This window comes from Neopsephotus bourkii, unplaced genomic scaffold, assembly GCF_033783945.1.
Source record: "Neopsephotus bourkii isolate Nb327-2 ecotype Australia unplaced genomic scaffold, CSIRO-AGI_Nbou_v1 NB_1261, whole genome shotgun sequence".
Taxonomy (NCBI): domain Eukaryota; kingdom Metazoa; phylum Chordata; class Aves; order Psittaciformes; family Psittacidae; genus Neopsephotus; species Neopsephotus bourkii.
Window position 1 is genome coordinate 184,861 of NW_026901746.1, and position 24,304 is coordinate 209,164.

Sequence of the window (24,304 nt, forward strand, 5' to 3'; positions counted from 1 at the left end):
ACAAAAGTATCATAACTTATTTGCCTTCTGCCCTTTAGAAGTGGTAAATAGTATGCAAGATGCTGCCTGTGATGAACACTGAACCTGCAACAGCTGGTTACGACAAGGGTGGAGTCCTCCATTTCACTTGTCACATTTTTCTGTTTGGGAATCTTATTAGACAGACCTCAGTTGTGCCACCTGGAAAAACATAGCTAAGAGAAACTACACTGTCTGACAGCAGAACCCTTTGTCACCTTACCAAGAAGATTTTAATTATACATGTTACAAAAGATATGATCATAGAGCTACAAAAAGATAAAGTTATTTTGTGTTGGTTGGTCAATGAGATAAAAGCCAGGCTCTTTTGTTGTGTCTATGGGAAGGAAGCTTATGTCCAAAATTAATAATAAAAGTAATGACAAAAGCTACAAGATAGTATTTTTACATCAAAACCTATCTAAAATGATTAACAAAGTTGTTGCTTTCTAATCATCCACAGTGCCTACTGCTCCTATCTTTTCAGAGCCATGGCAAAGAGCATGGTCAGATTTTTTGTCTCATCCACTTTTAGAAGACCAGTTTGTCTTTCTTTATGTGCAGATGAACTATAGGCCCTGACACGCATCCCCAGGAACTGTGGAAGAGACATTTCTCCTTACAAACAGGTCTACCTCTCTCTCACTACTGAACTCTGCCAAGTTCCCAAAAATTGTCAGTGCTATGCAGATGTTGATTATCTACCCTTAGTTTTCCAAAAGCCCAGATTTTCACTTGGCAGTCTTGGATACTCATGATGTAAATCCAGCTGCTTTCTGCCACTGACATCCTCTCACAAATACAAAAAGTTGAGATTGATAAAAAGCATGCTATTCGTATACTATAGAGGCAACTGTGAGAAACACACAGCTCTGAATAAGGGAGAAGTGACCCACTTCTGATTCTGTTTGAAATCTTGGTTTTAGTGCTTTTTGGAACCCCCCAAAAAAGCTATTGCTGGGTTTGTGGTTATGTCAGAAGAGACAGAGAACGTTCTATAGTATGCTTCTAAACAGTCTGGTTCCTGTGTGAATCCAGCATGTCCTCTGGAGCCTTTAGGAAGCTGAGTACAAGATTTTGTCCTCAGGATAGCCCCTGTAGATGGTATATGGGAATTTCATGATGAACTTGATCTCTCTCAGCTTTCACTACAGAAGCTGCTCAGAGCTATGAAGGAAGAGGCTGGCCCAAATTTGCTGTGTAAATCTTTCTCCAAAGCTAATCCGGAATTAAATTCTCAAATTCACAGGGAGCACCCAGTAAAAAGTCTGTTATTTGTTATTACTATTAAGTTAGTCAAGACTGTTTCTGAACACTTGGTTTCAATCTGCTGTTATTCAGCGAAGACTTCTGGGAACTGAGGAGAATCTGCTGAAACGTAGCCCTTGTGCCACATGTGGTAGTCTGCACCTCCACAGCTCTAGCCTTCCAGGTCATTGTGCTGCACCAGTCTCTGAGATCAGGTCTTCTCCTTCATCTGCCCGATCTGTCTGGGACTACTGTTTTCCTTTCCTCTTTGAATAGCATGTGCTATTAATGGTGCATTCCTGGGCATGTATTCAACAGGTTTCCAGCAGCAGCTTTACAATGACAGCACTTCAAGATAATGAGAGGTACCTAAGTTTCTAGCTGTCCTCCTCACTACCACAAACACTACTTCTCCTCCAAGCATCCCTTGCTGAGAACATGAAATTACAGTAGTTTTTTCTGCTGATGTTACACCTGGTTTTGCTGGAGTATGCCTGGCCACTGCGTCTCAGAGAACATTCCTTTTCAGCATCAGCAGGAATTTGGCAGAGAGATTTGCTAGGGTCATAGTATGCAGTGGACACATCCTCAAGGAATACCCAATGGACTTTGATGAAACATTTCAAATACTGGGTTTGAAGACAGTCAAGTCTTGAACTTCTCCTGTTTGGGATCTTGTCCACCATATAACCAACACAGAAACTTTCCTTTTGTCAGTTCCACTTCCTTCTGCTTATTACTGTGTGCCTGTGCTATGTAAAATTTGGCACCCTTTCTTAATTAGAGTTTGACATTTGGTTGCACATAATTATAAAACTGGAAGCTTTCAGAACTGGCAAAAAAAACCTCTGTGCCTTGTCTCTGAATTAATTTTGAAGTCAAATATTACAATTCGGAGTGCTGAGAAAATGTGGCATTAAAATACTCTGGTCATTTGCAGAACTGTTCACAATAAGCATAAACATGTTTTATATTCTCATTACTTCTCAACATATAGCAAGTGGCCTGTTAATTCATTAAGGCCTCTTAGTTCCAAAGCCATAGAAACAAATTTCAATTTAGGAAGGCATATTCAGATCACAGACATTACTGGTCCTCTCAAAAGTTGGATACTTGGCTAGAAGGGTCTGTCATCAATCCCACTATAGCTACTTTTAAAGTACTTCAGATAGGCTGAATGTAGCCATAAACTTCAATGTTTAACAAGTATGATTTAAGTACACAGAAACCTCACAACTAATATTAACTAAAATACCCAGGTTTTATAGTCTTGAATGAAAAAAAAAAAACCTTATTAAAAAAATCTTTCTGGTTCTTTGATTCTTCTTTTCTGCAAGGATTTTTGACAGGTAAAAAATTTAAAAATAAGACCCAAAAAAAGAACCAAACCCAACACACTATATGTAAATATATTTGCTTTCCACAGAGTCCTGAGTCATACATGCTAGCTGTCTATATCATTCTTCTGGCAGGATGTCTACTTTTAATTGTCCCTAGCTAAGAGGAAAAAGGGAGAGAGCAGCTGCCCTTTGAGATAGTTCTTATGGCCTAAGAGACTGCAGAGATGTAAAGGCCATTTTGTACTACTCCTATTGATTTTAAATGAAAAATCTTGCTTTTTGCACAGATATTAAGAAGAGTTTTTTTCTCATGAAAAACAGGTGTCTGCAAGTTTTGGATGTATTTTTGAAACTTGTTACCAGAGTTGTCAGGAAGTGTATTTTCTTAATAAAATAAATTTGACAGTGCTAATCAATTAAAATTTCTGCCCCAAACCTGTATTAAGTAGATCCTTGATAGCCTCCAGTTCATTCAAAAGAAAGCAAGCAGGCTAGCTTTCTGAGCACATAATTTAAAATTTAGAGTTTTGTATGTTTTGAGTTCTTTTTCCCTTAGTCTGCCTGTCATCAAGAGAAAAAAAGAGTAAGAAACCTTTGATTTGTTTATAATTCCAAACTGGATATCTATTTCTGGGAAAAGGAAGTCTTCTAGCCAAAGGACCACTGCATAGCCCAACCTCTTAAACCAAACGTTAGCTCACTGACTTTCAAATTTTCTTCAAAATTCTGCAAAGAGGAGACTCACAAAAAGAAAGGCATTTCACCCACTTTCAACTTTGTTTATTTATGTGGAGATTTCAGTGTTTGACACTCGCATTGTCTAAAATTCCCATGCTGGTCCTGTTCTTCATTAACATTATTCTGATTTATACCATTTCTTATTCCAGGCACATGGTAATTTAGAATAAGAAAATGGGTTTAGGTTATGATCCTCTGCTTTTTTATTTTAGTCACTACCGAAAACTTAATGTTGAATGAAAGAACTATGTAACTTTACTGTAGTAAATACTTGATATTCACTGTCAGGAGTTACACAGCCGTACTTCTCATGGTGGCAGATAAAATAGCAAACTTTCAAGGGTGATGAAAAGGTTTTAACAAAAATGGAAAACATACATTTTTACGTATATTTAGGTACTTGAGTCAGGATAGTTAAGAGGCTTCAAAAAAATAGGTAACCTGTGAATCTATCAAAATTATGTTTGATGGTAACTACAGTTTTTTATGTCCACTGAATAAATCAGGGCAGTTTCTCATCTTTCTGAGCTTGAATACCTCCATTAGAGAAATCTACCATGCCTTCTGGGAAATAGTGTACTTTTCAGTAAGAGAAAGTGCACAAAGACCTTCGCTGTCATGTTGCCGTGTTACCAGGGACTGGGACTGGTTTACCATCATTCTTTATGTAACTTTTGTTTTAAGTGCCTGGATTTTGTAAAGGATATTGTGGATTAGTTTCTTGTTGCCGTTTACCTTTTGTAATCAATTTTGTTTTTTTTTTTTTAATTCTTTCAGAATCCTGTAATACCTTGACAGATACTTTGTGACACCAACTAGAAATGCAATGAAGAGCTGTGAATCAGTATGTACAGATGATGCATCAGTCTTTCAAAGTGTACTGCAGTTCTCAGAAAAGTCTTACACGCTTTGCACTTTATAATCTACAATGCTCTGTATGTACAGTAACCATTTTTCTGTGCCATTTTATACTATTTTGTGCCAAAATGTTATTACTTTCCAAAAGGCCAAGTGACAGCTGGATGTCAGGAAGATCTGCCTCACTTTTTCATTTGAAAAAGTGAGCAGCAAGCAGTTTCAGCCTAGTATAAGGATTTTTAAACCACATACCACTAGCAGAATTTCTGTTTTATGACATATCTATAAAAGAAATCTTAGCCTTGGCAATCTAACTGTAGATTGGTAGTAATAATAAGGTAGTAATCTACAAATGAAATATTTTATTTGCACTGGTTTCTATAAAGTAGAAGAAGTGATTGAAATTAGTTTTCACTATTGTTTCCAGATAGTTTCCATCCTCCTCCTGATCCTAAGAAAGATGTATGCATCCAGTTAATAATACTCTTATACAATAACTCTGTGTTTCATGTAAGGAAACATGTTTTGCATTAGGATGCTAAGTTATTGTGACTGTGTGCTTCAACATTAGCTTTTATCTTTTTATCCTGTCACTGGAGATTACTTTCAAAAATAGATTCTCAAGCAAAAATATTAGTGGTCCTAGAACAAGTGTTCTACAGTTCATTTAGCATCCTGCTTCACAAGCTGCAGAAGAAATTGGATATTTACACCTTTTATCCATTGATTGTCCTCATAATAAAAACATTTAATTCAAATGAACATTTCAGCTGCTGTCCAAGAGCAAAGCCTGATATCACTAACCCAAACTCTCAGACCTGTTCTGCTCTTCAGTTAGAAGTTTTCATTATTTGCATTCTGTACCTCAGTGAGACAAATTTTGTAAATAGAATCAGTAAAATAGGCAGGAGAAAGAAGCAGCAGAAGAAGAAAGAAGAAGCATAGGAGTTTTCTCCTGCAGGCTCAAAAACAGCTAGAGCCCTAATGCTCCTGTGAAGGAAAATTAAGATCTCTCTGAAATACGAATTGAATTTCCAGTACAGGCTTTTGCTATAAGTCATTGCTACCCCTTTGAGCTGCACCCAGAGCTGAAATAACCTGCGAGAAGTGCAAAAGCCAAGTGAAGGATAAAACAGGTCACTATAGTCAGACTGCCACTAGCTTTTAGATGCCTTTTCAAACATAACTCCAACCAATGTGATAAATCCATTCGTGTGATGTTTATTACACTGAAGTCTCTACTTAAAGGGAGCCATCTCAACCTAATGAAGAGCAGAAGTGGAAAAGCAGCTTACACTAAAGGGGTATTTTTTCATTCTCTAGGACAACTAGCTTCACCATCACTTTTTAGATGGAAATATTTTCCATTGAGTATCACAGTATCACAGTATGTTAGAGATTGGAAGGCAACTCAAAAGATCATCTAGTCCAATCCCCCTGCCGGAGCAGGAACACCTAGATAAGGTTACACAGGAACGTGTCCAGGCGGGTTTTGAATGTCTCCAGAGAAGGAGACTCCACAACCTCCCTGGGCAGCCTGTTCCAGTCTTCTGTCACCCTCACTGAGGAGAAGTTTCTTCTCAAGTTTAAGTGGAACCTCTTGTGTTACAGTTTGTACCCATTGCCCCTTGTCCTATCATTGTTTGCCACTGAGAAGAGCCTGGCTCCATCCTCGTGACACTCCCCCTTTATATATTTATATACACTAATAAGGTCACCCCTCAATCTCCTCTTCTCCAAACTATAGAGACCCAGCTCCTTCAGTATTTCCTCATAAGGGAGATGCTCCACTCCCTTAATCATCTTAGTTGCCCTAAATAAGTAATAGTGACATGATCTGCTTCTTTCTTTCCAACCAGATACGATGGGAAGAATCCCATTACACATATATGAGAAATAAAATTTTGGTACACTAACACTGGGAAAATGGGAAATTGAAAGTCAGCCATAGAAGAGAATAGTTTGTCACTTTCTTTTAGTGAACATCCAGAGAAGTGCTGTGTTAGCCCAAAGATGAAAGATGTCTACATTGGCCCACGTCTTTTTGTAGCTCTTCTGTTATCAGTAGGCAAAATAAAATTATACCAACAGACGTGTCATTCCCACCAATAGTAGTGAGTGGAAAGAAGCTGCTATCTAAAATAGTGCTATTTTGCCCTTATCTTCCAGAGAAGTGGGATAATTGGATTCCTTTTTATTAATATATAGGCATTATATCAGAGTACTTCTGGAAATAAATTGATAATAAAGAGTCACATTAAAATTTAGCAAAATACAATGAACCTTTTACACATGCGTTTTAACAAGCCCTACTGACCAAGCTGGAAAGAGGATTGTACTAGTACGATTTTCAGAAAATACTACTTCAGTGGTGTTGACTAAATATGAAATCTGAGCCCAGTGAAATCAGTGCCAATTTTCCTACAGATTATGCTGATCCAACATTTTTGCCTAATTACTCAGAGTTAGCCAGTATTTGGTTGGTAGCCATATCCCAAGAGATCAGAGATATTTCAAATCAAGTTTCTAGATGACAACACCAGTTAAGCAGCAAGAGAGCTAAAAAGGCACCATTAATGATATATGTGACTGTCATTATGGAATATTAATTTTTTTCCACCCTCACAATCAGTATTTTCTAAATAAAAAAAAAATACACTGTTAACATATTTACTGAGAAAACATTCCAGTCACTGTACTATTAAGAGTTAACATGACAATAGTTTATTTTCATGAATTCAATATACAGCGTCATAAGATTGTGGAGATACGTCTATCAAATCCAAGAAGTAAATGTCACAGCCACGTTAATAAAAAATGAGAAATCACAAATATACTGAAAACAACAAAACACTGTAAAGCTTATAGTTGTCAATGATAATTTAAATTATTAACAATGTCTAAAAGTTCACAAATTCATAGTAGTACATTAATACCAGTGTTAACTTGTAATAACTATATTGTGGATTTAAATTGTCTATCACTTGTCACAGATCATGACCTAATTCCACGTGGCACTAGTCTATGAAATAAGTAACAGAGCTCAATATGTTTACTTTTCAGTAACTACAATCACTAACAGCAGGAATAATTACCTCCTGAAATAATTTTCATCCCCTTCTCTGTATGTTAGCACATATAAGTACACTTTTCTATTTGAGTTATATCATCTAGCAAAATTACTGGCAATGTCAGCTTCTAAGTGGTCATGCTCATCTTAAATCCTTATGCAAAATCCTTTGAAACAGCTTCTATAAAATTTGGAGCAGACATGAGTATTGTAAATGTGCAAATGATGGCGAAAAGCGTGAATGCAACCAGGCATAATCTGTCTATGACAGCAGCTGCAAACTTCCACTCACTGCAGATCTCTTCACCCTCATCTTGTTTCCTAAACCGCATTGCTATGAACTGAACTTCCTCCAGAATCTTCACAATCACTGGAATAGTATCTGTTAAAGCTTTCTTTTGAACAAGGTCAGTATCTTCTGGTAAGGAGCAAGTAATCTTCCCACTCTTGCTACCCAGATCGTTGTTTTGGAGACAGCATGGATTATCCATCGTGTGGTAGCTATAGATCGTGTTGCCATTGCTGGACTGGTGGCCAGGCAGGACATTCATCTCCATGCTGCTTACGCTCAGATGGTGCTTGGGATAGCTATATTTGCAAGAGAGGGGCTTTATACTTTCCCCAGGTTTTTTCATTCGTAAAAACCAAGCACACCAATTCAGCAGGATGACACGGACCTGAAAGAGAGTGATCATAATAGAAATAAAGGCAACTCCCTGCATTTTAGAAATTTTTGAAAAATTTTGAGACTATTATAGTTAGCCTGTATAGTCCTTTAGAAAGACTGACTGATTTCTTTGTTCTCCAGCTATCCGCTTTGAAATTGTTTCTGTGGGAGGGATGTGGCTTCTTTCCAAGGATGACCTTCTCTTAGATATGTCTTAAACATAGAGGTGTTGAATGACCAATTAGCTTATAAAGAAAAAGAGATGTATAATCTTACTTTACAAAAAGATTCTTACTTTACAAAATAATCTTACTTTACAAAATGGTATCTTTAGCAAACAATCCCAGATCTCGGCACGAAATTGGCTGCATGTGTTCCAACCATTTCTCAGTATGGAAAAAGATACACCTAAATATTAGTGTGTTCAATGACCAGGTTCTGCTGAAAAAAACCACACCCTATGCAACTGGCTAACAGTTGGGTTTAGCACATTCTCCACCCCAATCTCTATTGTTTAAATAAACAGCTGTGGTTGCTGTTCCGTGTTGTGTTTTGGTTTTGGTTTGGTTTGGGGTTTGTTTTTTTTTCTTAATTTGAAAGTCATTTTAACACTCTTTTGAAGAGTTCAGCCAGATAATACAGCAAACCCTTTTAAAACACATAATAGTAAACCAATTAACTTGAGCAGTTCAAAATCTGAATGCTGTTATTAACTGCTGTCATTTCCCTGTTCTCTGGTGTACAAGTGCTCTGGTGTATCACAAAAGCTCTCTAACCTGCACATGACAGATTTCTTTTTTTCTTGTCAAGGTCATCAAATAAGCTAACACCAGAGAATAAGTCCAGCATTTTTTCCAGTGAACTGATCTTCAGATGTCTTGTCTGAAATCTGAGCCTGTTATGCTTTCTACTGCTTTCTGAGAAAGGCAGTAAAAACGTGAAATGAGGAACTCAGTAATTTAGTTAGGACAGCTAACTAAATCAGTAAAACCTTGTAATTATAAAGTCCCTCAGTTATTATGTATACAAAATGCACATTTGCAGTGTGCTTGTGAGAGTTCCTTCGGGAAGGTAGGTGGGCTTTTTAATGAGTTTCTTATCCTGGTCACAAGTCAAATAATCTGATGTCCAGGAGCGAACAGACATGATGCAGTCTTGGCCCAGGACTCTCTTTGTGATTCTGCTCCGGTCACTTTGGCCGTGTTTGACTCAGCACCACAATTACCTCTGAAGTTGTTTTAGGTGCAGGATGAGTTGTCTCCTGTATTTACAAAGAACAGATGCAGGGATGGGAAAACTATAGCTAACACTTTGAGTTGCTGCTGTAATGACAAACATAATTTCAGAAAGGAGAAGGCATTAAATACCACAGGTGGGACTAATAATAGCAAAAGCCCAAAACAATGACCAGTGTAAGGTGGTTACACAGTTTCTGAATTCTGGAGTGTGAGCTCTTCTGAACCACAGGTCTGTGCCATTTTCTGTAAGCCTTTCCGCTTCTCTCCCACTAATGGATCTTTTATACTACATCCTGAAAGACTATTTTCCTGTAATTCATATTATTCTGGTTTCATTGTGGTCTTTATAAATATTTTATTAATTCCTCCATGGTCAACAGAGACAAGTAGAAAACTATAATGTAGCAGCATAAAAAAATGATCCTGCATTTAATTGAACTTACTTAATTACAATGTCGTCTGCTTATGGACATAAAATAGAACATCATGGAACAAAACAAAGGTCTTAATTGCAACTATGTATCAACAGTGTCTGTGGCAAAGGGGAGAGAGAAATTAGTTATCCAGTACAGTGAAATTCCAAAATCCTAAGCCAGACAAACTTTGCTATTAGAAAATGTTAATATGTCTGCCTTAGCTCTAGAATTTGCCCAGACTTCAAAAAGCCTATTCCCTTGAAAACAGACACTCAGACATCAATCTGTTCTTATCATACCAGTTAATTGAGAAGAGAGCTGCAGCATAAGGGTTGTTGGAGAACAGTCCAAGCATGATAGTATGGCACTGAAACCCATTCCTGATTTTGTCTGTTCCCAAACTGCTTCTTAGATGGACCTTCTTTAATGCTTTTTTCCATGCTAGCTCAGCTGACATTGTCAGAAGTGCCAAGTAGCCAGCAGCTCTCACTTCTCAACCAAGTAGCCAACAAATGCCCTGACTGCACACCTTGGATTTAATGCCTCTCCTGGAAAATGCTGGATTTAGTAAGTCATCAAAGATTAATAGAAAGGAAAGCAGAACTCTCAGCAGTGGAGTAAGGGAAGAGTGGGCATCTACAGAGAGGCTATATACTAACATGCACACCTCTTCCTTCTGGTTCAAAGGCCAAGCACAGAGCCCTTGAGAGACAAGCAGGGGAAAAAAAGCTGCTCCCCTGTAAATAGTTTAGAAAGTGGGAGTTTAGACAATGCAGTCAGTCAAATTTTATAGATGTGGAATTGCTCCCACACAAGACCAATGCCTTCCCCTACAGCTTCCTCCAGTAGCTAATTCAATTTAACCAGGATGTGAGAACAATCCTGTAACAATATCCAGTGAACCAGGGTTAGAGCTTTGCAATAAACTGATGTCTGGTTTTGGCACATTTTTGTGGGGTCAGCCTCTTCCCTACATGCTTGGTATTCATCCTTTTTCTCTTGAGATCTCACAGCCCTGTCAGCTTGCCTGATCTACAACAGTCACAGCCCATCAGCTGTGCTTCCCAGTAATGGCTTCCACAGTTCTGCTTCCCAGTGGCATTTTGTTTTCAATATATGCCAGTTCAGCTGTTAGGCAATTGAACAAGGCTCCTCAAAAGTGAGAATCTGCTGCATGTTGAGTTTCCAACCAATAGAGCAAGAGACTGGAAGAGAGCAAGAGCTGACCTGCAGGACCTGGGAGCATATTTAACATGAGCTATTGTGTCTAGGATCCTCAAAAAGCAGACAAAACAATAAAATTCTCAATGAGGGCTGTTGTGCTGCCACATACCCTGTCCATGTAGACCTCTGAAGCACATTTACTGAGATTTGTGCCCTCAGGTCTTGCTTACACACAGATTCACCCAGAACTCATGTGTGTGTCTGTTTTGAAAGTAGGATGATTTTAAACAATACAGCACATTAAGAGATTGTTAGTATGGTTAATTGCTACTGGACTTTTTTTTTCTTTTTTTTTTGCATTGATGCTGCAGTTTATTTTTAGAAAGGCTAAATTAGAAAGCTGTTCTGTGCTCAGGCTTACATTGGTAACAATGTGACATTCAACATCATGAGGGATAACCGTCAAGCATGACAGATGTGGTGAGTGAGATACCAGAGGATGTTGTACAACCAGACTTCTGTGAAACCAAGGTAGGTAGTTGACTGTGACCATTTGAATCTGTTTCTGCTTTCATTCCTTTGCTTTTTGTAAACACAAATTATACCTTGCTTATTCTAAAATCTATTCTAAGGAAAAGAGAGAAAAAAATCATTATCTTTTAACTTTAAAATCTAAAGGTAACCCATTCTTCCTAACAGCCAGCTGTCTTTGTACCAGATTTCAATGGGCTAGCCTAGTCTGCTGCTGCAGAGGAAAGAGGGTCCACATGTTAATGCACAGACAGCTGATCAGATGATAGCAGATAAAATTGCTTTTCCACACAGACAAACAGATATGGTTCAGCAAAAGGCATATTTCCAAGCCAGACTAACACTGCAGTGTTGCTTCTCTGTTTCTGCTGGTGTTGAAGTAACTGAGCTCAAAGATGTGAGAAGCACAGCTGAGTTCCATATTCAACACCCTTACCACTCTGTGGTATTGGGGTTTCTGATCTACCAGGAACTCAGACAGCCAGCTCATAACTGAAAGAGTTGCAGACAGAAGTCAATTGGCTTCACCTCCTGTCTTTATTCCAGGAGATTACAGCTCTGTCATGAACTACAGTGAGAAACTCTGTAAAGGCACAAAGTAGGCAATTGGCCCAGCAGATTACTATGTGTTTGTTTAGTACTTTGAAAAGTTACATTCTATAATGCACCTATAATAAATGCTCGGAGCAATGCAGAGATATTCCAGCTGCTCCAGCCAATGAGCCGGCTTCATTTGGAGCTTGCCTCAGATGCCTCTGTACAAATGCCTGTAGCATGGGGAACAAACAAGAGGAATTAGAGATGTGTGCTCATCTACGGGAGCATGATATTATAGGCATCACAGAAACATGGTGGGAAATGGATGTTACTCATGTTCCCAAATTTGGCCGTCTAAAATATTTACATGTTTCCATAGATACCTTTTCCTTGGCAATCTGGGCCATGGTTCAAACAGGTGAGACTGCGCGACATGTAATTAAACATATGCATGCTGCTATTGCTGCTCTAGGGGTACCCCTCTGTATCAAAACCAATAATGGACCTGCTTATGTTTCTCACACCTTTCAGCATTTTTGTCAACAATGGAGCATTCGCCATATCACTGGAATACCACACTCTCCCACTGGACAAGCTATAATTGAACACGCTCATTCTACCTTAAAGGCACTTTTACAAAAACAAAAAGAGGGAATTCCTCTCCCATCAGCAGAACGAGTTGCAAAAGCTATTTAAATTTTTTGCGCCTAACTGGGAATAGAACAGAACCACCTATTATGGTGCATAATAGTGCCCTTGCTTCCGAATGTGTGAAAGTAAACAGTGATAAGGTGGTCTATAGAGGCTTATATTCAGGAGAATGGAAGGGTACGGTGGAAGTCATAATGACTGGCAGAGGGTATGTTTGTGTTTCTACAGAATCTGGGCCACGATGGGTGCCAAGTCGGTTTGTGAAACCATATCGTCAGGGTTCAGTGTCCTGATGACAATGTTAAGTGTAAAAGAATTAAAAAGTTCTGTTTATGTGTCTCAGATGCTGAGCATCATGGAGGCATTATGTGGGGTTGTTGTTCTATTATTGGGCCTACCTCGAGCGGAAGGATGGATAATTCCGCAACCTAAACAGAATGTTTGGGTGACTTTGGCAGATGCCACACAACAGGATATCTTGTGCTTTGCTACAGCGAGTCCTGACAACCTGTTTTCTACTTGTCTTGTTGGAGTACCATTGGATGAATGGCCGAAGCCAATCCTGCCTGCAGCTGCAAGCCTTTGTGCTTGCCCCCAACAGTGTGTGGAAAATTGGGATGGTATATACACACATTTTCCATTGGTGACTCAGGAACCTCAGGAATTAGAATGTTGGGATCTGTTACAATGGATGCCTGTGTATATTTCAATTAAACTTATAATACGACACGACATGGTCAGAATGTTAATGCAAGTAGTGCTGTTTATCGCAATCATACCGCTTGGTGCAATTATACCACGAATAATGTATCTTGCTCTTTTAGTGATCCTTTAATGTTACCTCCTGGTGTATTTATTTGTGGAGATCGAGCATGGGGAGGCCTTCCCTCTAGGTTGAACGGAGGTCCTTGTAGTTTAGGACGACTAACCTTACTAACACCTAACACATCAATCATATTAAATGTAAGTCGCAGTCATACTCGTACAAAGAGAAGTTTGCACCAGTCTACTTCTAGCTGTGATAACAACATGCGATTTCAGAATCCAGGGCAAATTCTTGCTGCTTCCCTTTTAGCCGCAGGAGCTGGCATGGAATATGGCTTAAGTACTCTTAATAAGTTAGGCTGTTGGCTTGCAAAGCAAACAAATGCTACTACCCTTGCGCTAAGCGAACTTTTGGCCAACGTTGATAGTGTTCATCATGCCACCTTGCAAAATACGGCAGCAATTGATTTTTTTATTGTTGGCACAGGGACGTGGTTGCACTGAATTTGAAGGGATGAGTTGCATGAATTATCAGGTCATTCCGAATCAATTTATAAAAGTATACAGCAACTGAAAGAGGGGGTTAAGCAGCTAACGAAAGAAGATAGATTAGATTGGTTAACAAAGCTCTTCAAAGGATGGGGTATTTATGGATGGATTAAAGATTCGATTGTACAAGGTATGACTATAGTATGTGCGTTAGTTTTGTTTATATTGATGGCGAGTTGTATGTTACAGTGTGTCATATCTGTATTTAAGAAGAATGTAACAGCTGTCTGGTTTGCTCAAAAACAAGAAGAGGGAATTATGGATTGGCTGAAGGACGGCGGACACCTTGTGACCAACCCAGACATCTTAGCCCTAGGAGATGGCGGTTCTGAAGGATATAGCTGAACGATGGACATGAGAAGCAATCCCACCTGTCTGGTCTTAGCCGAACGCGTAGACTTGTACTCAAGTTACCCAGGCTGCACGGCCTAACCTTAGGTTATTAAGGGTCAGCTACGTGCAGAAGAACAAAGAGGCTTGTTAGTTGCTCAAGGATAACAGGATGTGGGAGCGGGATGACGAAGCTGCAAGAAAAACACTAAAAGTAGCAAAAGTAACAGTTGGCAGAATTTTCCCATTTGCCTTTAAGAGTGTGTAGTTAGCACTTTTAAGCCAATCAGAATATATACTGGTTACATCAGCTGTTCTTGTGTGCTATAAAAGCTGTCAATGTGTGTGAATAAATTTGGCAAATCGCTTGATCACACTGATCGTCTCCGCGTTTTGTTCAATGCTCCTGCGTCGGCAGTAAGGTCCCATGGGATATAGGCCTTGAGGGCAGGGGGGCCCAAGTCTCTTGGTTGGTCTTCAAGGGTCACCTGCTACAAACTCAGGAGTGTTGCATCCCAAGTAGAAGGAAGTGCAGCAGGAGGGCCAGGAGACCTCCTTGGATGGACAAGGAGCTCCTGAGGAAAATTCAAATGAAAAAAGAGTTTTATAGAAAATGGAAGAAAGGACAGGCGGCCTGGGAAGAGTACAAGGATGTTGTCCGGGAAGCTAGGGATCAGGTCAGGAAAGCTAAGGCCCAGTTAGACTTAAACTTGGCAAGGGATATTAAGGATAACATGAAGGGATTCTACAGGCACATAGCAAATAAAAAACAGATTAGGGAGAATGTAGGCGCCCTCAGGAAGCTCTCGGGTGAACTAGCTACACAGGATTTGGAGAAGGCTGAGGTTCTGAATGACTTCTTTGCCTTGGTCTTCTCTAGCAAAAGCTCTGACTGCACCACCCAAGTCTTGGAAGGCAGATGCAGGGACTGTGAGAATGAAGACCTTGGGCCCACTGTAGGAGAGGAATTGGTTTGAGACCATCTTAAAAGTCTGAACATGCACAAGTCCATGGGTCCTGATGAAATCCATCTGCGGGTCCTGAAAAAGCTGGCGAATGAAGTTGCTAAGCTGCTGGCCATCGTATTTGAAAAATCATGGCAGTCAGGTGAAGTTCCTGATGACTGGAAAAAGGGAAATATAACCCCCATTTTCAAGAAGGGGAAAATGGATGACCCGAGGAATTACAGACCAGTCAGTCTCACCTCTGTGCCTGGCAAAATCTTGGAGCAGATTCTCCTGGAAGGCATGCTAAGGCACATGAAAAACAACAAGGTGCTTGGTGGCAGCCAGCATGGCTTCACTAAGGGGAAATCCTGCCTGACCAATTTGGTGGCCTTTTATGATGGGGCTACAGAACTGATGGACAGAGGTAGAGCAGTTGATGTCATCTACCTGGATTTGTGTAAAGCGTCCGACACTGTCCCACAAGACATCCTTGTCTCTAAATTGGAGAGACATCAATTTGATGAATGGACCACTCGGTGGAAAAAGAACTGGCTGGATGGCCGCACACAGTGGTCAATGTGGTCAATGGCTCAATGTCCGCCTGGAGACCTGTAACCAGTGGTGTCCTTCAGGGATCGCTGTTGGGACTGGTCTTGTTTAAGATCTTCGTCGCTGACATGGACAGTGGGGTTGAGTGCGCCCTCAGCAATTTTGCCGATGACACCAAGCTGTGTGGTTCGGTTGATAGGCTGGAGGGAAGGGATGCCGTCCAGAGGGATTTTAACATGCTTGTGAGGTGGGCTGATGCCAACCTCATGAACTTTAACCATGCCAAGTGCAAGGTCCTACACCTGGGTCAGAGCAATCCCAGACACAGCAACAGGTTGGGCAGAGAAGAGATTCAGAGCAGCCCTCTGGAGAAGGACTTGGGGGTGCTGGTCGATGAGAAGATGAACATGAGCCAGCTTCAGTGTGTGCTTGCAGCCCAGAAAGCCAACTGTATCCTGGGCTGCATCAAAAGGAATCTGACCAGCAGGTTGAAGGAGGTGATCCTGCCCCTTTATTCTGCTCTCGTGAGACCTCACTTGGAGTATTGTGTGCAGTTCTGGTGTCCTCAACATAAAAAGGACATGGATCTGTTGGAACAAGTCCAGAGAAGGGCCACGAGAATGATCAGGGGACTGGAGCACCTCCCATATGAAGACAGGCTGAGAAAGTTGGGGCTGTTCAGTCTGGAGAAGAGAAGGATGCATGGAGACCTCATAGCAGCCTTCCAGTATCTGAAGGGGGCCTATAGGGATGCTGGGGATGGACTCTTCATTAGGGACTGTAGTGGTAGGACAAGGGGTAATGGGTTCAAACTTAAACAGGGTAAGTTTAGATTAGATATAAGGGGGAAATTCTTTCCTGTTAGGGTGGTGAGACACTGGAATAGGTTGCCCAGGGAAGTTGTGAATGCTCCATCCCTGGCAGTGTTCAAGGCCAGGTTGGACGAGGCCTTGGGTAATATGGTTTAGAGCGAGGTGTCCCTGCCCATGGCAGGGGGGTTGGAACTTGACGATCTTAAGGTCCTTTCCAACCCTAACTATTCTATGATTCTATTAGTATGGGTGTCAGATGGATCAGAAATCAAGTTTGCCCACAGGATTAACACTTGCAATGGTGCTGAGCAAGATTACTCTGCCATGACTCAACCACCCCACTGTAAATTTAAATAAAACCTTAATAACAGATTCTGCAAAACCAAATTTAGTATGTTTGCTCTCTCCCTTCAGTAGCAAGCTTAAGTGTCAAACATACTGTCTGTAGCTGACAGTTCAGGTCAGTGGAGAACAACTGTCTCTCAACTATAACTAGTTTATTTTAGCTTTTAGATTATTCTTTTCATTCAGTAGCCTGTTAAATATTGACTGCCAAAGATGCTTACCCATTTGGGCATCTTTCCTGCTTGTGGGTCATGATGGTGAAACTGCAGAACTAGTACTGTTACCACCACAGACAGCCCAACAATGACCATGATGCTAGCAAAATACTGAGCTGCAAGTAAAAGAAGATTTGGTTAGGAAGGGAGAACACAAATAAAAGGCATACAATATTCATTGGTCATGCTTTAAGATCTAAATTTGAGAAGCGCTGCGTAACATCCAAACTTCCTCTTCTCTGGTATTCCTTTCTGGAGCATTTGAGGCCTTTGAGGTTTTCAGTGTACCTGCTCACCTATCTCCTCTCCAGCAAGGGAAGGGCTAGAACCAGTGAAAGGCATAAACTGCTTGGTTTTTTTCCCTAGAGGGGAATGTAAAGCTCCCTGCAAAGGACCATCTCCCTGCCTGTTGCCAGGACAGCAAGAAGCTGAGCTGATGAGAGCAGCTGAGCATCAGCATGCCCAGTGCTGATCCACACCACAATAACATTAGAGATGCTGCACAGCGTCCTCACAGTGTCACTGGAACCCTCAGAAAGCGTCACCAGACCTCACTCCCTCCCTCGCCCCACCACGGCTCACAAGGTTTAAGTCATATTTTTTTAGCATCCTCCTTAGCCCTTCGAGACCACTTCTTTTTGTTCCTATGAAAGCACCCTACACCCTTGCTTACCACTAAATTTAATCCTGCCATACAAGGAAAGAAATCAATATCTTGAAAGCAAGAACTCAGACTTGAAGCTGTATCTCCTAAGTGGCAGTACAGCTTCCTCAAGCCACGACTGAGGCTGATTCACCTGAGTGTAAAGCAGAACTACCCACAGGGCTAATGGCATTTGAAGGTGGCTGTGGCAAAGTATCAGAGAGCATTACTGGTGGCTGATACGATGGGGCAATGTGGGACAGCATGTGACAGTGCCCCAGACTGCAATATCCTCCCTTCCTCTGTCCTTCCTCATGCAGTTTGCAGAAAAAGTCAGAAATTCAGTACAAGCTCCAAGACAAGTTTTGTTCCAGCTCTGTTTCTTGATACAGATTCCTACTGCCTCAACAGCAAAAAAGCTTCATAATAATGAGGTTCTCAGGCTTCCTGAAAACAATGCTGCAATGGCTTCAAGAGGTGGGCATGGCTTTCCATGGCAAAACAAATTATGCAGCTGGATTAGAATAGTCCGGAAGGTGAGGTGAATTGAAGGGTCTCTGTTGCACTTGCTCATGAAAGAACAGTTAGGCAGAAGTATAGCAAAACAGGAACTCAGGTTTCAGGGAAGATGGCTGAGCTTATTCTCATATGCCCCTTGTAACAGAAACACATCAGAATTGCTATTTCTGGTTTAAATACTGCTGTAAAGCATTAAATTACTTCCATATTTTCTACACATTTTGATGCCATCAGTATTCAAAGGCATTAAATGGTCCATTTAAAATGGCATTGGCTAGGATTTTTCACAGATCCTTGGAAAATTAGTCACCTGATTCAACTTAGAAACAACTTAGTATTATCTGACTCAAGGTCCCAGCCAACAATTACCAAAGGAATTCACACTCTCAGTTTTTCACACCATAAACCCAGGAACAGAGAGCATGACCTATGAAGACTTGCTAGTAAATGGGAAAAACAGTTTTCTCAGGAACAGACTGGAACTGTCTGCGGGTGCTGAGGGAACTGGCTGAGGTCATTGCTAGACCGCTCTCCATCATCTTTACCAAGTCTTGGGAAACGGGAGAGGTGCCTGAGGACTGGAGGAAAGCAAATGTCACTCCTGTCTTCAAAAAGGGCAAGAAGGAGGACCCGGGTAACTATAGACCGGTTAGCCTCACCTCCGTTCCTGGGAAAGTGATGGAACACCTTATCCTTGGTGCCATCTTAAGGCATATCAAGGATAAGAGGGTTATGAGGGGCAGTCAACATGGCTTCACCAAGGGGAAGTCGTGCTTGACCAATCTTGTAGCCTTTTATGAGGAAATAACGCGGTGGATGGATGATGGTAGATCGGTGGATGTGGTCTACCTCGACTTCAGCAAAGCGTTTGACACGGTCTCCCACAGCATCCTTGCGGCTAAATTGAGGAAGTGTGGTCTGGATGATCGGGTAGTGAGGTGGACTGTGAACTGGCTGAAGGAGAGAAGCCAGAGAGTTGTAGTCTATGGGGCGGAGTCTAGTTGGAGGCCTGTATCTAGTGGAGTGCCTCAAGGGTCGGTACTGGGACCAGTATTATTTAATATATTCATCAACGATTTAGATGAGAGAATTGAGTGTACTATCAGCAAGTTTGCTGATGACACTAAGCTGGGAGGGGTGGCCGACACGCCAGAAGGCTGTGCTGCCATCCAGAGGGACCTGGACAGGCTGGAGAGTTGGGCGGGGAATAACTTGATGAAATATAACAAGGGAAAGTGTAGAGTCCTGCATCTGGGCAGGAACAACCCCAGGTTCCAGTATAGATTGGGGAACGACCTGTTAGAGAGCAGTGTAGGGGAGAGGGACCTGGGGGTCCTGGTGGACGACAGGGTGACCATGAGCCGACACTGTGCCCTTGTGGCCAAGAAGGCCAATGGCATCCTGGGTTGTATTAGAAGGGGGGTGGTTAGTAGGTCGAGAGAGGTCCTCCTTCCCCTCTACTCTGCCCTGGTGAGACCTCATCTGGAATACTGTGTCCAGTTCTGGGCCCCTCAGTTTAAAAAGGACAGGGACCTGCTGGAGAGAGTCCAGCGCAGGGCAACTAAGATGATTAAGGGAGTGGAGCATCTCCCTTATGAGGAAAGACTGAGGGAGCTGGGTCTCTATAGTTTGGAGAAGAGGAGACTGAGGGGTGACCTTATTAGTGTATATAAATATATAAAGGGGGAGTGTCACGAGGATGGAGCCAGGCTCTTCCCAGTGGCAAACAATGAAAGGACAATGGGTAATGGGTACAAATTGGAGCACAAGAGGTTCCACTTAAACCTGAGAAGAAACTTCTTCTCAGTGAGGGTGACGGAACACTGGAACAGGCTGCCCAGGGAGGTTGTGGAATCTCCTTCTTTGGAGACATTCAAGACCCGCCTGGACACGTTCCTGTGTAACCTTATCTAGGTGTTCCTGCTCCGGCAGGGGGATTGGACTAGATGATCATTTGAGGTCCCTTCCAATCTCTAACATACTGTGATACTGTGATACTGTGATACTGTGAACTGTAAAGGACCTGTGAACTCATAAAGAAAGATGTTTTATGGTTTGCCTGGTGATAGGCAAGGAAGATAGCTGGGTGTCCATCATCTGCATTTGGGGGTGGGAGCGCTTCTGTTCAAGGTACAGTGAAGTTTTCAACTGCAAAGGATGGAATGTGGTACTTCAGATGTATTACCAATATCAGGCAATCAAATGTCACAAGATATCTGTGAAATATGCAGATAGACATATGCAGCCCAGGTAGTTGCAAATGCAGATTCATTTTGGGAGGAAAGGAATTTCACATTCATTTGCATCCCAAAGCCTTGGTGCAGACCAAGCCTACTTTAGGGCTGGATTTCGCCAGCCCTGAAGAACCAGCAGTGAAAGGGGAGGAAGAAAGTAGTAATGGCTGGCACACCTGCCACATCAGCCTTCCACATCTCTAACTGGGGATTTGACAAAGGCTGTGCCTCATTTCCTGTGGCTAGAAAAGGTAGAGCTAATTGCCACTTCACAAAGTAACTGCTAGTTCTTCCACCTATGGGTGTCTTTGACTGAAAGCATGACCCTGTGCTTACAATCCAGCCCCTGCACGGGGGCAGAGTCACAGCCAGGGGTGGCCAAGACCTAACTGGGCCTGGGATCGGTGACAATTCACCTGTAACTGAGTGGGTACATCCATGAGGCAAAATTGTCTTGTCTCTGAAACTGTACCCATACTCAGCATTTTCTGATCTTTCCCTCTGGTGTTTAATCCTCCATCCTCTCTGTGCTGGCAGCAGAAAAACACGGTTCTACTGCATCAGTCACAAGAACTGGTAGGGAAGACATCACCTGCATCACCCCTCATGCATCTCCCCAAAAGCACGTCTTAATCCTCCTCCAGTCTGCTGGCTCAGCATCTCTGTTCCTGGCAGTCTTTAAATCCTCACATCAGCCAAAACAAACCCATCACTTGATGAAAGCTACAAGGGCTGCTGTCTCTTTTCACCTCTACCACCACCTCTGATATGACGGTGACTCCACCTTCTCCAGTAAGCATGTGAGCAGAGGAGCCTATGTGCTGAAACGATCAAGCTACAATGTGCGTTGATAACATGTTCCTCAAAGCCATGGGACTGCAGACTTCATTCACCTTACCCTAGCCCCACAAGTAAGTACTGAGCTTTGGTGTCCCAAGTGGCAGCCATAGACCAGCCACCAGATTTGTTTTTTTTTTTTTTTTTTTTGCCAGTATTTTTGGTCCATCTTAAAAGCCTACAGCAGTTATGCAGTTAAGGCTTTGAAGCTGCTGCTCCCACAAAGTCCTACCCCATGTGTTTGTTTGCAGGGGTAAATGCAAATCTGATTTTACAAAGAAGCCTCATTTAAACTGCAGAAGGGAAATGCTCAGCAACTTTCACTAAGCATCTCTCTGTATCCTACTTAAGAGCTGCTGGTAGATTATCCCTGGTATGGACGGGTCAGCTTGGATGCTTTACAAATTTCTTCACCATGGGCAATGTCAGGAACCCCAGTGTATTTCAAAGAGCATTTGAAATTCCAGACTCCAGTGTATTTGAAAGAGGAGGGACCTTGTTGCTGTATGTCAGCTACTCTGAGGCACAGTTGGGAAGGGACAGACCTCTCCTGGAGGGGAACTGCCTCATTGCTCTCTGCCTTGACTCATACTCTCTGCCCTGGACAGCTGCCACAGGCCAGCAAAAGGAACCAGAAGACCTTTGTCTGGAGCCCCTCAATATCCCTAACTTTACACAGAGACATTCCCCAAGGATACTGAGGTCTGCACCATACACTGCTAGAACCTCTTCATGTGTTTTTGAACCTGCACGCTGCTTTTTGTATGTGAATGGAAAAGCTGTTTGAGATGCTTAGTTGAATCACTGACAACAGCTATTTGTCCTTGCAGGCATCTTCAGACATCGCCTATATCAAGAGGATGGCAATGACTTGCAATTCATAACCTGAGGGGCCTCCAGTACCATTTTTCGACCTTCTGTCTTAAAAGAGCGGAAGAATTCAGGATTGGATGTTGTGTCTTTCTTTTAATTATGGTACTTATAGAGGGCATAGGGAAATTGTTTTTGTTGTTTTCTAACTCCTCTCCTCCCACATGCTTTTGAGGAACAGATGTGGGTGTTTTAAAAGTAAAACTGTTTTCTGGTGTTTTTTTTTTTTTTTTGTTAAATACTGAAAGAGCATCCAGGACTCATGGCTTGGGGAAAAGCGCCTTTGATCATAGGCATGAAAATAACAGCTGCTGCAAATGAGAACTTCTGTTTCACTTAAGAACTTGAGCAGGGTCCTGGCACCAGCAAGATACCAGACATAAACATGAAACAGGGGGAAAGCACTCCACAAAATCAAAAACAGACAGTGAAGTGGCAGCAGCTGAGAAGATACAAGCAGATGATAGAAGATGTAACAGGAGATTAATCTCATTTTCGCTCTCTAGTCAGAACCACTAATGCCTTACGCTCCTAATTTAAGCAATATGTAACTCCTGCAGGTGGCAAACACCACATTGCTTCCTTGTCTTAACAATTTGCAGCTTTGCTTGCTGTATGACTATCTGCAAGAAATCACTCGAAGCATCTGCTGCCAAAATATTTATTCACAGCCTAAAACTTTCATTCTTACTGAAATAATGTAGGCATGATAACGAATGGCAAGGACTGGCAAGCTGCAAGTAAGTGATGATAGTAGATCCCTAAGCAGCAAGTAAGTCTGGTTTTTAAAGAAGCAAAGGAGCTCAACAGAGGAAGAAAGAAATGCAGGTTTGTTACCTGGAGGTGAAGACAATTTAATTTTAGTGTGCACTGTTTTACACATCTTGCTAAGATGTCAAGCATCACATGGATGTTAATCATAGGAAGCAAGTTCCTCATATTCATAAGTCCCATATTCCCCTTTCAAACACTCTTTGCACACACCAGCTTTCAGGTGTTCCATGCTTTCTGCTACAAAATTCCTTTCAGAGCAAATCACAGAGTCTTGATGCAAAACCAATGGTGATGTTTTGGAGAGAGATAGAAGGCAATTATTATTTGCAGCACTTAGGAGTTATTTGGGCATGGAAAAAACCTCAGAATTACTAAGCACTTCTGTGCAAGTGGAGGCTTTGAATTTCCAGGTATAGAAAGTGTTTAGGGTAGAAACAAGTCATCTGACTGGCCTGAGATCTGAATGTTTCATGTAAAGATTTGGCTTTGGGGCAGAGGCAAACCTTAGCTGTGTTGACAAAGTACTTTGAAAGTGACACTTTCTCAGAGCCCTGGCTGGGATGAAGGGAGGGACTGGAGCTTCTGGCAGCTTTGGTCTCAAGCTGAAAGCAGCCTATGTTGGTGCTCCTAGCTGTTTCTGTGCATGCCTGTACTTTCTGTGCCACTGGGGGTTGAAATCACAGACTCCAGTTATCTTTGGACCCATACAGGAGTGCAGAGCTGGGTGGGATTTTCAAAGTAAGCATTTTAGGGTCTTTTTCTGTACTGTGTCACCTTGCTCCCACACTGGTGGGACTACAGCAGAGTAAAAAAGAGGTGAGAGCAAGGTGGATGGAGGTGGGGCTTCTCAGAGAGGAGAGAGGAGTGGAGATGTTAAGTCATGTTCCTTAACATGATTCCTTATCATGAACTTGTTCTTAATGCATGATTTCCTAGCCTTAATTACAAGGTTGCTTTCAAATGTAAAATAGAGTTTAATGAAATGGGTCAGGTATATAGACATTGTAAACAGGAAGGCAGAATACTCTTTAAAAAAATGAATTCAGGCATGTGTCTTGCCTAAGGAAGTGTTGTGATTTAAACCCAGTCAGCCACACAGTTTCTACGCCCTGCCCCCGCTTTCTTTCCACACACCCCAGCCCCTCCACCCCCCCACCCCCACTCCCAGAGGAATGGGGGGGGAGAATCAAAAGAATGTAGCTCCCATGGGTTGACATAAGAACAGTCCAGTAACTAAGGTATAACACAAACCACTACTGCTACCACCAATAATAATAATAATGATAAGAGAAAATGACATGGGAAGAGAATATGATTCCACCCGCCGAAACGAGCCCGACGCAGAAGACAGAGAGTGCCCTTCCGGGTAACTCCCAGTTACCTCCCCGGGCATGACGTGCTGTGGTATGGAATACCTCTTTGGCTAGCTTGGGTCAGGT

The 24,304-nt window shown here is 41.9% G+C and overlaps 1 protein-coding gene across 3 annotated transcripts in view; it reads right to left on the minus strand.

Annotated features, from left to right (window-relative positions):
• Positions 1-6,917: 6,917 nt before the first annotated feature.
• Positions 6,918-24,304, minus strand: part of LOC133218501 (neuronal acetylcholine receptor subunit alpha-7-like) — a 66,313-nt gene continuing 48,926 nt past the window's right edge. For all 3 annotated transcript variants that reach the window (XM_061364967.1, XM_061364966.1, XM_061364968.1), the window contains 2 exons: positions 16,995-17,104; positions 6,918-7,949 (listed from right to left, as the gene is read on the minus strand). In XM_061364967.1, coding sequence (XP_061220951.1) covers positions 7,428-7,949; positions 16,995-17,104 — 632 coding nt within the window. In that variant the 3' untranslated portion in view covers positions 6,918-7,427. The remainder of the gene's footprint in view (positions 7,950-16,994; positions 17,105-24,304) is intronic.